Source organism: Fringilla coelebs (genome assembly GCF_963513975.1).
Source record: "Fringilla coelebs genome assembly, chromosome: 1".
Taxonomy (NCBI): domain Eukaryota; kingdom Metazoa; phylum Chordata; class Aves; order Passeriformes; family Fringillidae; genus Fringilla; species Fringilla coelebs.
The window spans coordinates 136,775,557-136,789,279 of record NC_140028.1 but is presented as its reverse complement, the minus strand read 5'-3'; the positions used below and the strand labels follow the sequence as shown (position 1 = coordinate 136,789,279).

At 40.6% G+C, this 13,723-nt stretch overlaps 1 protein-coding gene across 9 annotated transcripts in view; it reads left to right on the top strand.

The window, feature by feature from the left end:
• Window positions 1-13,508, top strand: part of ABI1 (abl interactor 1) — a 77,766-nt gene extending 64,258 nt beyond the window's left edge. Inside the window, exons 6-11 of one of the 9 annotated variants that reach the window (XM_084221165.1) lie at window positions 751-851; window positions 1,784-1,858; window positions 3,434-3,610; window positions 6,458-6,544; window positions 10,653-10,838; window positions 12,457-13,505. In XM_084221165.1, coding sequence (XP_084077291.1) covers window positions 751-851; window positions 1,784-1,858; window positions 3,434-3,610; window positions 6,458-6,544; window positions 10,653-10,838; window positions 12,457-12,632 — 802 coding nt within the window. In that variant the 3' untranslated portion in view covers window positions 12,633-13,505. Of the gene's footprint in view, window positions 1-750; window positions 852-1,783; window positions 1,859-3,433; window positions 3,611-6,457; window positions 6,545-10,652; window positions 10,839-12,456 lie in introns of all 9 variants that reach the window. The other 8 variants (XM_084221164.1, XM_084221167.1, XM_084221168.1 and 5 more) reach the window with 8 other exon arrangements.
• Window positions 13,509-13,723: the final 215 nt, after the last annotated feature.

Genomic DNA, 13,723 nt, shown 5'->3' with positions numbered 1-13,723 from the left:
AATTTTGATTATTTTTCATTTCCCTCTAAGAAAATAAATGTTACAGCCTCCAAAAGGCATGTCTAGAAATGTTATCCAATAGTTCACTATGTTTTGCATTGCTGGACTCTTACTTGCATATCATATAACATTAGTTAGACAAATTTTGAGCTGGCTTTACTGTTAGCTTTCAGACCATCTTAGAAACTCATATGTAAAAGGTGTGTGCATAGGTTGTGGGAAGGGTCAGATACACAGAAAATTAAGCACACCATGTCCCACCCTACCCTAGGTGGTTTATCATGTCCATCCTCAGTTGAAAACGTATCAATCTAAACTTCTGCTTGGAGTAGAGGAAATGTTCCTTCAGTTGACAGCATAATTAATCCTAAATAATTATTTAGAGTTTAGCCATGAAGTCTTCCAGCCCCAGCATACTACTTTCAATTATTACAAGGCCCCTGAACTACTCCTGCAGTTGTTACTCCATTGCCTAGAACTCGCATGGTCGATTACCTTTTAATTTCTTGAAGCATTTAATTGTACGTTTTATTCATAGTGATGTTTATCAGCTTAGCTAATTCCATTTGTTAGAAATGTAATGCATCCAGGCTTGATTATCTGTATGCAATTGTAGGTAAAGACAGAGACATTTAATAGGGAGTTTTTCAACAGCCTGTAATTGAGTTAGGCTAGGAGAGCTCACACAAGATGTGAGACGGTTGATGTGCTTTTTTAGGAGATGCTCACACCTGTGTTTTTCTTCTACAGTGGCAGTAGTGGAGGAAGTGGCAGCCGAGAGAACAGTGGCAGCAGCAGTATTGGCATTCCCATTGCCGTGCCTACACCGTCACCGCCAACCATCGGGCCAGGTATGTGCGACTGCTCCTGCGCTGACTGCAGGCTGCTTGCTCCTTCCCTGTGTTTGCACAGGGACTTTGACTAAACATGATGGGATAGAAACTGTCCTGAAGTACAGTCCTACTCAGGAAATCACTTATGAGTGCTGAGGGATGTCTAAAGTTTTAATTCTTTACTAAGAGTAGTTGCAGGACAGTCAGTTACTGAATAATGGATGGTTAAGATACCTTTGTTGGTCCATGTTTTTACAACGCAATCAAGGGTGTACAAGAGGAGTAAAAGGCAAATGTATCCTTTTAAAGCTTAACTGTAATTTTAGATGTGTCTACAGTTTGGCATTTCTGGATGCCCTGAGAGCAGCAGCAACTATGTACATGTTTAATGGGAAATACTGGCTTCTGAAATACTCTACTGACTTTGCCATCTGTGGGGAAAGAGCCATGAGGGATCTCTCAGTGTTGGAGGCACAATCCTCTGTGTTTAAGAATGATGAATGGTGAGATTGAGTAGGGTAATTCTTTACTATTATCATCTTAGTAACAAACCAGCCCAGTCACTTTGTGTTTTGCAAGCCCATAAGACATAAGAAAATAGTGGAGTTTTGGTGTAATGTAATTTTGCTATTGCAGAGATTTCTCTGTTTCTTGGATGACAAGTCTTCGCTTCCTTTTATACATGTAGGCTTTCCTTTTCCAGGACCTTTTCTGGTCCTGCAGTGGCATGAATAGGCATGAAATCTTACTATCATCTGGCATCCCATGAAAGTCAATGAGAATAAAGATTGGCGTGTACAGAACCCTGGATAGCATCAGGGTCTGAATTTGTATTAGTTTACAGAAGTTGAATTTTTATATTTGTTTGGGAAGCCTGTCAAGTGCCTGTACTTTCTTTTTTTTAACTTTTAATAATATGGCCTAATTAGGAATATAAACTATTTTATTAGCACACATTTCTGTTCCTCCTGGAGCCCCGCCAGCACCACCACTGCCTCCACCTCTCCCGATGGGCAGTCTGATAGGTGAGACTTGACACTGCTGAAGTGATTGCAGACATGCTGCATAATCAATAATCACCTCTTCCTAATGAACTCAGTGAGGGTGTTTTTTCTTCTGTAGTGGGATCTACGTGATTTTATTACAAAAATCAGTTCTGGGATTTTTTTGTTTTTTTTTTTTTTTCAACATATCTAATCTCCACTAATTTCCCGTGGTTAAAGCCTCTGAAGCTAAATGCAATAGGTATGGAAAAAAGGCTGCTAGTTGCTTGAAATCTGCTCCCAATTAAGCTAAGATCCAATTAATTTGATCTATAAGATCTCAGAATCTGCTTGAATATTGGTATTAGGCTGTGTAATTCCTGCAGCAGAAACTCTAGCTTGGAAGTGGTAGTTTCTGTGTAGGTTGATGTGTGTGTTCTATTCTGTGGGCATAAAGAAAGCACAAGTGTCTGTCACAGTAGCTTGGCTTTGATTCCATAATGCTGCAGGCAGGTGTCAAACTGGAAGACTTGAGGATATGAACTAGCAGTTCTTGAGAAATTGCTTGAAGCACTACATACAGCAGTTAGGGTGGGATCTAAAAGCAGTACTTTTCAAAATAGACAGGAAAAAATACCCCACCCTTTCCTGTCACATGCTGATGACAAGAATAATCGATTGAGTTATGAAACTAGCTTTGGAGGCTTTGACCTACGTAACCCTTTGCACTCTCCTTTACTGAAATGTTAAGTGAAAGTGACTTTGGATAGCATTACAGGACTGCAAACTTCTGTCTGCTTGCTGTTTGTGTCTTATAATTATATGATATATGTATACAAAAGCACAAAACATTTTATTGCAAACTAGTTTTTGCATTTAAGAATTGCATCAATTCATCCAACTACAATATGTGAGATTCATTAGTTTGATTCATTAGGTGTGATTTTCTGTCTGTCAGAGGTTAGTCTGAAAGAACTTAAACTGTTTTGTTAACCTTGAAGTTTGTGCAGCCAGTAGGTGGAAGGTAAATACAGGTGTTTATCATGAAGAATGAATGACATCTTTGTCAGCTGGAATTGGTGATTCTGATTTGTTAGTACAAATTCCATCAATATAAAAGCACAACCAGCAAATATGATTGATAAATGTACCAAGTGTCTGAAGCTCATGACATTTGTTTCACTGTTTTGTTAGAGTGTTGTTTTATATTAGATTGGAGGCATGTTTAGCTTTGCAATCGAAATAATTTGTTTTGAACAGAATGTGGATTTTTTTTCTGTGTGCTCTTTAATAAAGGGTATTATTGCATGTAGCATAATTGAGATACACTTAAGAGTTGGAAGAGTTGGATTCAATTTCCAGTCCAATCCAGTCTCTCAAAGTACTCTCAGCATTTCTCAATGCCCTTTATATGAGTGTTCTGTGTGTTTTTTCTCATTATTGATTGTAATGGGGATGTTTGTTTTTTCTGTTAATTGCCTGTTACTGATCTTAAATTGTTGGAGAACTGTAATCGAGTATTTTCCACGTTCTGGACTTTTTCTGTTTTCTGCGTTCTATCCCAAGTAATGCTCTGCTTAAGTCTTTTCCTTGGTTCCTCTGGCTAATGCTTTTCAGCTGCTCCTGGTTCAGCTCCTGGTTCCCAGTATGGCACAATGACCAGGCAAATCTCACGACACAACTCTACCACTTCTTCAACATCTTCTGGTGGATACAGACGGAATCCTTCTGTGACTGCCCCATTCTCTGCTCAACCTCATGTTAATGGCGGGCCTCTTTATTCTCAAAATTCAAGTAAGCTGCTGAGCTCTGAAATCACAAACTGTTTTGAGCAAAATGATTGTAAAAGCATGCATGGCATTTTAATTCATTTATGAAAAGCATCAATAAGATTACTACTCTCTTTCCTGAAATAGAAGGAAAAACAAACAAGAAAAACCGTATTGAAATTGCACAGTGATTGCACTATATGCAATTATACTGTGTTCCCCTGACTTTTTTGCTGTTACTCATGACAAGAAATTGCTAGGATTGCCTGTTTAATTGTAGGCACATTATACTTGGCATTTCAGGTGTGCTTGGAAAACATAAACTAAAGCAAGGGTCAGGTTTTTTGTGGGAGACCTAATGTGATTGTAGTACACCCCCCGCTATTTGGGTAGCGGCAAAAGAATACTGAGCACAGTGTTCATGTTCCTGTCACACAGTTCCTCCCTGTCTCTGTGTCTTTCTTAAATCCTTTCCTGATTCCAAGTTTCTCCTTTGTTCTTATCTTTAAGTTTGACTGTTAAAGAGCTCAGTCTCTCTCTTTTAGCAGACAACTTCTCTGTGCTTTCACACTAGTAGGAGTATCTGCAGAAGGAGATGAATGAGGGAAGGGATGGATACCATGGGCAAGTGAGCAGGTTTTAGGCAGCAGCCTCCTGCCTTCTACCCCAGAAGGGCAAACAAGGTTCACTGCAGAAAGATCTGCAAAATAAGGATCTTGGCTGCTGGTAGGAAGCTCTATCAGGAAATTTCTTCCTTGCCATTTCCATAAATTTTGATCAAGTACACATTGAGGAGTGGTAGTTATATAATGTTTTTTCTTGGTAGTGTTCAGAATGCCAAGTCTTTAAACTTCAGAGGAATATTTCTTTTGAAAAGAAATGTTGATGTTTGGGTTCAAGATATCTTTAGACCAATGTTTGCTGTTGTGTACTTACTCTTAAGAAAAGAATGCTTTTAAAATACTTGAGACACCAAAGTGAAGAGTTTTCCGAGTAGTCTAGAAGTATTACATTTGTCAGAAAGTATTTTAATATGCAGACACAGTATCTATCTTTTCTTTTTTTCCAAACCTGATTTTCCTCCTACTCTTGCTCACCCATACTAGCATTTCATTTTCCTCCACATTCTCACTCCTCCAAATTAATTCACCATAACAACAGAAACTCCGTCCTGCTTGAAGAGTTGAGCTCCATTAAATGAACAGGATTTTACTTCTGGGAATAGTTCAGTTGTCTTAAATGCTGTGCACACCACTTTTTCTGAATGTTTATATTTGTCCAAAGCAATTTTTTGCTCAAATGCAGGTGCTGTTTCTTAATCTAGCCTCTCTGGTGTTTTCAAAATACTGATGGTCAGCATTTTTTAAACAGTATTTTGATGGGTGTGTTTTGCTACTTGACACTGTTTTCCTCTGTTTCTGTAACTGGTGATTATTTTTTTAGTGCTACTGTCTTGACATTAAACCCAGGTCCCATGTTGCCTTAAGATTTTACTTTTCATGCTAACAAATGCTCTGGTTTTTCTTGATGTTTACTTCAATTTTGTGAGACACTGTTTGTTTTCCTGTTTTTATCAATCATTTATCCCATCCAGTTTATTTGATTATTGGTTTTGTAATGAACTAAATGCTTCATTTTAATTCATCAAACATTAATCTTAGTTAAAGCTTTATTTAAAACTGTTGCTTACTTGGAAGAACAGAACCTCTTTCAAATTTGGTTCCAACTGGATTTATTACCATGCTGAATTCCCACCTTCATAGGAATTTCTCTGCTCCAGTGCAAGAGAAATTCCACTGAGAAGGGACACTATATAAACAAATGAGTTGATGTTTTGTTGAGTTTCTGGGTGGAGTTTTGTTTTATACTTTTCATTCCCTGAACTTAAGGGGGAGATGTCCTGCCAGAGCTGATTGTTTGAGTGACTTGCCCTACTGTTCCCATTCCCTACCCTTCAGCAGGGAACAGCTGAACATTGGGGCTGTCAGCCCAGTGTCTCTGAGCACAGGTGTGGTCACATGTCCCATTACTCACCAGCCAGGCACATACTTCACAGAAGATGAGCTTGCAAGGGCTTCCTGGGGAGCTCTGCATGCTCCTGTAGCCACTCTGAGCTGTTGAAGCCTTTGCCAGCCTTTTAGATTGCTGGGTGCCCTCTCACCACAGAAGACTTCATAGAGCTCCACTCTGCTCACTCTGCTCTAGACCTGTCTATTTTTTTCTACCAGCAAGCAACAAGGTCCCTTTTTTTGAGAAAAACAAAAATGCAGTAAGCTAGCTGACTGCCCCTGTCCCAGCAGAGCACAGTGGTGGGAGGGCTCTCTGTATGAATGTGAAGTATTGATGCTGGAACATTGTGCCCCTTGCTAAAGTTTTCTTTGCTCTGTGTCAGTGCTGCTTTGCTGCACTTGATGCAGCGCTCCACTTTGATTTTAGAGGAGTCCAGAATCCTGCAAAACATCACCTCTACTGCTAGTAGCTCACTTTGAAAAGAGAACTGCTAAATTGAGTAATCCTTATTTAGCAGCAAGACAAAAGCTCGATTTTATGTGCTCCCCAGGTGAAGCACACAAAATGTGTGACAGAGCAGGAACCTTCACACGCACCAGTGAGCTTCCAGCCAGGCAGCCTGCACTCAGCTGTTACCTGGCTGAACACGGGCATGCTTTGCTTTTGATCCTCCATTGGCTAACCATGAATTCAGCCTTGTTGGAAACACAAGCTTGAAGAAGGTTCTTGTGTGTGTGTGTTCTTGTTGTTCTTTACATACTTTGTTTTGTGGTCCTCGTTACTGACGGCTGCTTTTGTTTGTTCCCTTTTTTTTTCCTTTGTCCATTTGACTTTCCCGATATGGTGTGTGTGTTGCTACCAGTTTCTATTGCTCCACCCCCTCCCCCTATGCCTCAGTTGACTCCACAGATACCTCTCACAGGCTTCGTGGCCAGGGTGCAGGAAAACAGTAAGTTTGGACAAGCTGAGCTGTTAAAGGGTAGAGCCTACTCTCTTCTAGCATGCATGGCTGGCAAGTCAGACTCTATTTTGTTTCCTTTTCCAGAAGCTAATACCATCTTGCATTCTAGTGTCAATATGCTATTGGAGCTGAAGGGCACACTCTTCAATATTTTATAACACGTGCATGATTATTACTGACCCATTTAAGTACTGAACTGCAAATTTATTACAGAAGTACAGTGTGAAATGTGGCATATGTTTGGTGTGAATATAAAATTGTATTTTAATTGAAAATACTAATTTCATGTTGAATTACCCTGGCTTTTTCAGTAGGGATAATTGATTAGTTTTTATTAGAAAGGCTTATGTAGACTGCCAGAACGTGTAATGTGTAACCATTGATTCCAGTGCTGTAGCATTTTTCAGCAAGCTGTACAGTCAATTGAAAACGTGCAGTCTTAAGATCTAATGCATTACAATGGAGCTTGGAAGGCATCTCTCCTCTCGGCAGCCTTTCATTCTCCATTTCTTTGTGTTCTCCTATTTCCCTGCTGAGCTTCTAGCAGCATAGCTCTGCTTGTTAGGTTTGTGAGAGGTGCTCTCTAGCTGTGCTGTGTTTATACTGGTAATATACTGGTTTATACTGGTATACTGCTTTTACCATTACTGCTTGATTCCCTTCAGGTGAGTGTTACTGTCTCAAGTGCTAGTGCAGGTGTAAAGTCATGTGCCTGATCTGGAGATACCCTTTTCAGTTAGAGTTTGTTGCAGTTCTGTAAACAACAGACTAAATGAGATTTAGATAGAGTATGAACTGAAAAATGCTTTTAAAGTGTTTGGGAACAATTTTGAGATTTGCTAGGATCTCAGGGGCTACTGCTACACAGTTGGCTGCAGCATCCATTTAGGGACCCCAGGTCTGAGTAGTGTTGCTGTTCTGCTTCCCATTAGAGCTTTTAAATGGTTGTATTCTGAGCATTCTCTGGTTCTCTTTCAAAAAGAAGTTATTTTGGTTCTGTGCTAGGTAAACAGTAAGAATCACGTTGATGTAGAATAGTGCCACAAAACTGTGTTGAAAACCTTTGCAAAATACTAAGTGTAGAGGTAAACCTGCTGAAGATGAAGGTTACAGAATATCTTCACTTGCAGATAAACTTGAGAAAATTGACACCTGCTTCTGAATCGTTCCTAGTATTGTCCTTCTGGAGATAACACAGCCCTTGGGAGAGCGGAGGTGAAAGGGACAGACTGACTTGTGCGTGCAAGAGCAGAATGCAAGCTGACTTGTGGATGAGATTGCAGCAAAACAGCTGAAGCTTGAAATCTGGTCATAGGAATTGTTCTTTATTTTATTTCTTTTAATAGTTCCTTGGGTTGGAAAGTTATATAATGAGTATGGCTTGGAGCTGCTGCCTCGTTCCGGAGGCAGGGGTGCGTGTGGCAGCCTGCGCATACGCTCAGCAGAGCTGGCCGTAGAGGCTGCTGTTGGCTTTTGGCATTGTGTCCTAGACTTTCATCAGTCTTGTTTTCTCAAGAAGTCTCTGGTCTTAGGGAGACATGTGGGTAGACTTGTCTTTTCCTTATCATAGAGATCTGCAGATTTGGAAAGCAGACTGCTTGTGGGCTTCTTTCAGAGGACAAGGACATAGAGGGCTTAGAAACTACGCAATGCCTCTTCTTTTTTTCCTGTGTTCAAACTGTGAACATCTCCTCCAGAGAGGTTTTCCAGTATATCTGGTGCTCAGGAACAGCTGATTCAAGTTGCTGTACCCTCACACCCAGTCCTTTCAGAAGGAGTCTGCTGGTCACCATTTAAAGAGCAAGGATGGGAATGCATACAAGAGAAAATCTCAGTTTGGAGCTATATAAATACTCGTCCCTTTACCCTTTCTCATTTAGAGTGGCTTTTTGCATACTGTTTCCCTCCCCTAGGAGAAGTGATGCTGTCCTAGAGTCTGGCTCAGTTTAGAACCAGAAGAAAGTCTAGGTTAAGGTCCAGGAGGCGAGGGAATACTTCAATGGAGTGGCACTTGTGTAATTTTCTGTTCCATTCTTTCCTTTTCTTTAAATGCAGAGTTGAATTGTTTTAAATGCTTCCCATAAAGCTTGCAGTTCCTGCACTGCATCTCAGATTATGTCTTGGTGCTTTCACACTTGCATTTCCTGCTCTCTTTGCTTTTCAAATATGTAGCTTCATTGTTGGATAAATGTAACTTTTTTTTTGCATTTAAAATTTGTTTAAAAATTTTCTAAGGTAAGGATTTCTCAAGATCTCAAATGATTGTTGTTTCAGCTCTGTTTTTTTTTTTCCCTGGCTGCAGACAGAAACTAAGGGGAGAAATACATTTGTGGAAGATGTGCTAAACTGCAGCACAAAACCAGTCCATTCATAAACGGTGTTGTCATGTGTCTGTGGTGGATTAATGAAGCCTGTCTGTGAGTGCTATTCAGTAACGGGCAGGACGTAGCATTCACTCCGCCACAGAGTTTGTTAGTCTGTCTCCAAGTGACATAAATGGGCTTCTGTGTGGGAGAGGAATCAATAATACAGTGGCAGCCAGTCTTATTGATGCAGAGAACTGTGGGGTGTTCAGCTCAGCTGGTCAAGTTGAAGAGGAGCTGGGCTTGCAGGTGAAGGGAAGGGAGTGGGCTGGATGCCTGGGCTCAGGCAGTCCCTGCCCCAGCAGTTCCTGCCCCCTTTTGGCCCTGGCAGCAGGTGCCAGACCTGTCCCAGTGCAGCCAGTCTGACCCAGACAGGACATGGGAGCTGTGCCTAAGTCCCTTGTCAGGGGCATGGGGCTGAAGAGCAAAGGTTAAGTCACCACTAGAGTAGTGACCAGCCAAAAGTAAAAAGTGTTTAAGCAAACAAAAACCCTATTTCTAATCTCCAGTGCCATTGTAATTATCAGTAGTTAAAGCTTCATTCCGTGCCGTGTTGGTCTTTCTCTGTTGCTTGGATTTATTTTCAAAATTTGTGTGCTGGAGCTGCACATTCTGAGGCCTGATGCCTTGTTCCATCAAACACTCCTAGAGCAGTTGTTCCCAGCCTATGTTTGCAGTGTGCAGAATCCCGGATCTCTTGAAAATGAATCTGTGTTGCGATGTAACCAAATTGATGTCAGTAACAGTAGCTTCCTTTCAGTAACTTGTGGCTCCATAGTGCTTACACCAGGGCCATGTGTAGTGGACCACATCTCCCTAGGAATAGGATAAGTGACTTGATGTCCTGCATCTGAGTATGCCATCTCTCTGTTTTGCAGCTAGCTGCTGTCAACATTACTGGAAACTAATTTAATGAACTGATTTAAAAAGTGATTTTTACCATACTGCCTTTCTCTTTTTCCCTTTCCCAAAGCAACTTGTAACTGTGCTGATTGGAGAATCTCAGGGCAGGGATTTGACATTTTGGATTATACATTTAATTCCTTGAGCACTTTTTCTCTAAGAGCAGCAGCTGCCTGTTGTTGTTTTTCATTTCTTAATTGACTCCTGAATGTCACACACACAAACTAGTCTGCAAGATAAGGATCTGTACCAAGCTTTTCTTCTGCAGAAGGAAGGATTACTTGGCTTCCTCTTACCTGGTTAAATCTTAAAAAAGGGAAGAGACTAGTATTTATGATCCACACCAGATCTTTTTGTTCCCTAATGCTAGCTCTGAGAGAGAAGGAATCCAAGGAAGCAGTGTTCAGAAGTTAATTGAAATGACTGTTACAGACAAAGGATTTGTTAAAAACCAATCAAGCTGCTGGCCCACTCAGAGGCTTTGCTGCCTGGCTCAGAGGGTGCCACTCGAGTCCTCCATAGCTAACGCTGCAGCGCACGGACATTGGAGCAGGAAGCTTTCCTCTCTGCTCATGTTCAGCTTATGCCCCGCAGCATGTGCTTTGACTCTAGTAGCATTTACACATAGATTGGACCACTAATAATAAATAGAGTTGTGTGTTGTAGTTGTTAATACAAAGCCTCTGTTTCTAATCAGTGCATGGTGTTATAGTGCATGCTGTGTGTGTTGTCCCCCCAGCTCTTTTATTTACAGTGTACAGCCTCAGGTTTGTTTGCATCTCCACCCTGTCTTGATTTAAGAAAAAACAATGATCTCCAAATGTTTCTAGTTGCTGATAGCCCAACTCCTCCCCCGCCGCCGCCTCCCGATGAGATGCCGATGTTTGATGACTCTCCTCCTCCTCCACCCCCACCACCTGTGGATTATGAGGATGAGGAGGCTGCTGTTGTGCAGTACAGCGATCCCTATGCAGATGGAGATCCTGCTTGGGCACCTAAAAACTACATAGAGAAAGGTAAGAGAAGCATTGCAGCTGTGTTAGTGCAGTATCAGGGGGATTAATGGTGTCTGAAGCGAATGAAGGACTTAGTCTGGGTCTGATGAAAGCATTGTCCCTCCTAAGTCAGAGCTCAAGCCATGCTTTCCTTAGTTTGTGTCTACACCTAATGTGGTAAGACATAATCCGTCTTTGGACAAATTATAAAATATCTTCAGGCATTCTAGAATGGGTGAAAAAGCAAGTTTCTTCATGGGAAGCAGGTGTAAATTGGATGGCTTTCATCTTTGATGAGCTGGACTGTCTGTACCTACCTCAGGATTGCTGGGCAGTCAACTACAGACTGCTGCAAAATGGACAGAAATTCCAAGCTCTATTTATCTCATCAAACTAGATTACGAGTGGATTATTAGACTTTGAACTATAAAATGTGTTGAGGTCTCCTTGGAGATTTATCAGTGACTCCAGATCAGCAGACTGTGAACTGTGCTTAGGTATGAAGTCACATAGTAAAGATCTCTTCCCATAAATAATGGACAAGCAGATTTCCTGCCAGTGGAGTTGTCTGTGTTGTAGCACTGACCATTTTGTCAGCAGCAGTGCTGCCAGTTCTCTCATAAGCTGGCTGGTGCTGCAGTGAGTACAAAATGGGGCCAGGTACTTGTGATATTTGTGGCAAAGCTCCTGCATTCCCTCTTCACTTGAGCTGGACTGTGTGCAGGACATACCCATGGGATGACAATTACTGATGCAGCACAGCATTGCTAGGCATTAAGACATCAGATAGCTGAGACTATATGTATGTGTAAAATACTGGATTCTTGGAATTCAGAAAGCTGATCAATTGCATAAATCCATATATTTTTTGAAGGGTAAGGCTGTGATGTCTGAAGTCTGTGTATTCACTGTGGTAGTTTTTAACTCCAGTATCGGTAGTGGCAACATTCTTTCCTTGGGGAAATCTCTGCTTTGTTAATGGCAAACAGCAAGTTGGATGTTGGAAAGAATAAGGTGGTAGGTACCAAGCAGGGACTGAAAATAGCAGATGTTGCTTCTATGCTCTTCTTCAGCAACTTTCCTACTTCCACTCAGTGCAGCTCCTTGAAAAGTAGTTCCAAAATTCCTTATGACACAAAAGCTCTGTAGGAATGCCCATTCATTTGTGTGCAATGGCTTTAGCAGCAATGTGTGCAAGGCCACACTGATGTGCCAACAGGGGCCTCAGTGGAATGATTTTTGTACAATTCTTTTGTTCTAATCAAGAGATTCATACTAAGAGATTCACATGCTATTGAGGTAATCTGGTCAGAAATGGGTACCACACAAGTCAGGCGTTCCCTAACTCAGCTTTTAAGTGTCTGTAAGCCCCACTTTACTGTGTCACAGTTGGATGTACTTCTCTGCCAGCAGTTTAACTGAGTGTTCAGTGTAGTCAACACACACTTCTTAGTGCTAGCTAATGTTGCAAGGTGAGTGAAATTCCATTTTCTGGGCTTAGTGTTCAACAGGAAAAGCATGTGAATTCATTACTGAAAATCCCACAACGGTGAACTAATCTTTATTTTCTGAAGTACAATTGTTTTTTAATACTGTTGCTATTAATAAAATGCTGAATGTGTCCCTGTTTATTCCACAGTTGTTGCTATATATGACTATACAAAGGACAAAGACGATGAGCTGTCATTTATGGAGGGTGCAATCATTTATGTGATAAAGAAGAACGATGATGGCTGGTATGAAGGAGTTTGCAATCGAGTAACTGGCTTGTTTCCTGGGAATTACGTTGAATCAATCATGCACTATGCCGATTAAAATCCTTTGCTTTTCAAAGTTTGGTCTTGTATTCAAGTCATACCATGATTATTTACAAGGGGTAACTAAAAGCTAACAGAATTGTCTTAATATACTTTCAAAAAGTTGTGCCCATTTCTTCAGGCCATACTGTTTTAATGGTATGATTGAATGTCCATCTTTGAGTCTCTGGGGACAGTATGTCTTACCTGATGGCAATTTGTAAAACAAGCAACTGTCTATAACTGGTTATACTTATTTACTTATGCATTGTTAATTTTATGACCAGCCTAATTGTTATGGGGAAGTAGGGTATAATATTTAATGAACCATGATCAGATTGTGCCATTACATTTTTCAGTACAGCATGGTAACTAACACTACGTTAGACTAACATATTAAAACCTGGATGAGAAGTTTAATGTTAGTGCTGGTCATATTACTTTTTGTTTAGACTCTTTGCTCATGAATTATATTTGTTTAAAGCATGCATACAAACTTATGTATTGAAATATACTTTTTTAAAAATCCAAGATGCTTCCAATTGTTGTAATCTTTACCTGGAGTATTCTCACTAAAGTCTATTACAATGAGTTGTTTGGGTCTAAGGTGTCCATGTGATTCAAAAAATGGGTGGTCTTATGTATGTGTAATTTGTACCCAAGTTTTTTTAATGAGTAAATTTACATTATGACTTTTTCCATTCATAAATATATAAGTGAACCAAAGGTCTTGTCCATTACTTTGTTCATTGGCTTGGCAAAGAAGTTTGGAATGCTAACGTAGCAAAATCATGGCTGTGTTATCCCAGGCAATGTACTAAAAAGCAAATGTTTGTAACATGACTTTATCACTGACAGAGGGAAAATAAATTAGATCTGAAACCTGAATTACACACTTATACATACTCTTAAAAGTTCTTTTCTGCCAACACTTAGTTTCAGTGAGGGTTCTTGATGGAATCTAGTGAGTTGGACACCCATCTGTAGCTGACAGTTCTGTGTGGGAACTCTGTGTGTCTGTGGGACGTGCCCATGGAGCGGAGGGACAGGAGCAGGCTGTCCTCCAGATAGCACCCAGGGGAACACAGTGACAGGAACTTGGCCATTGTT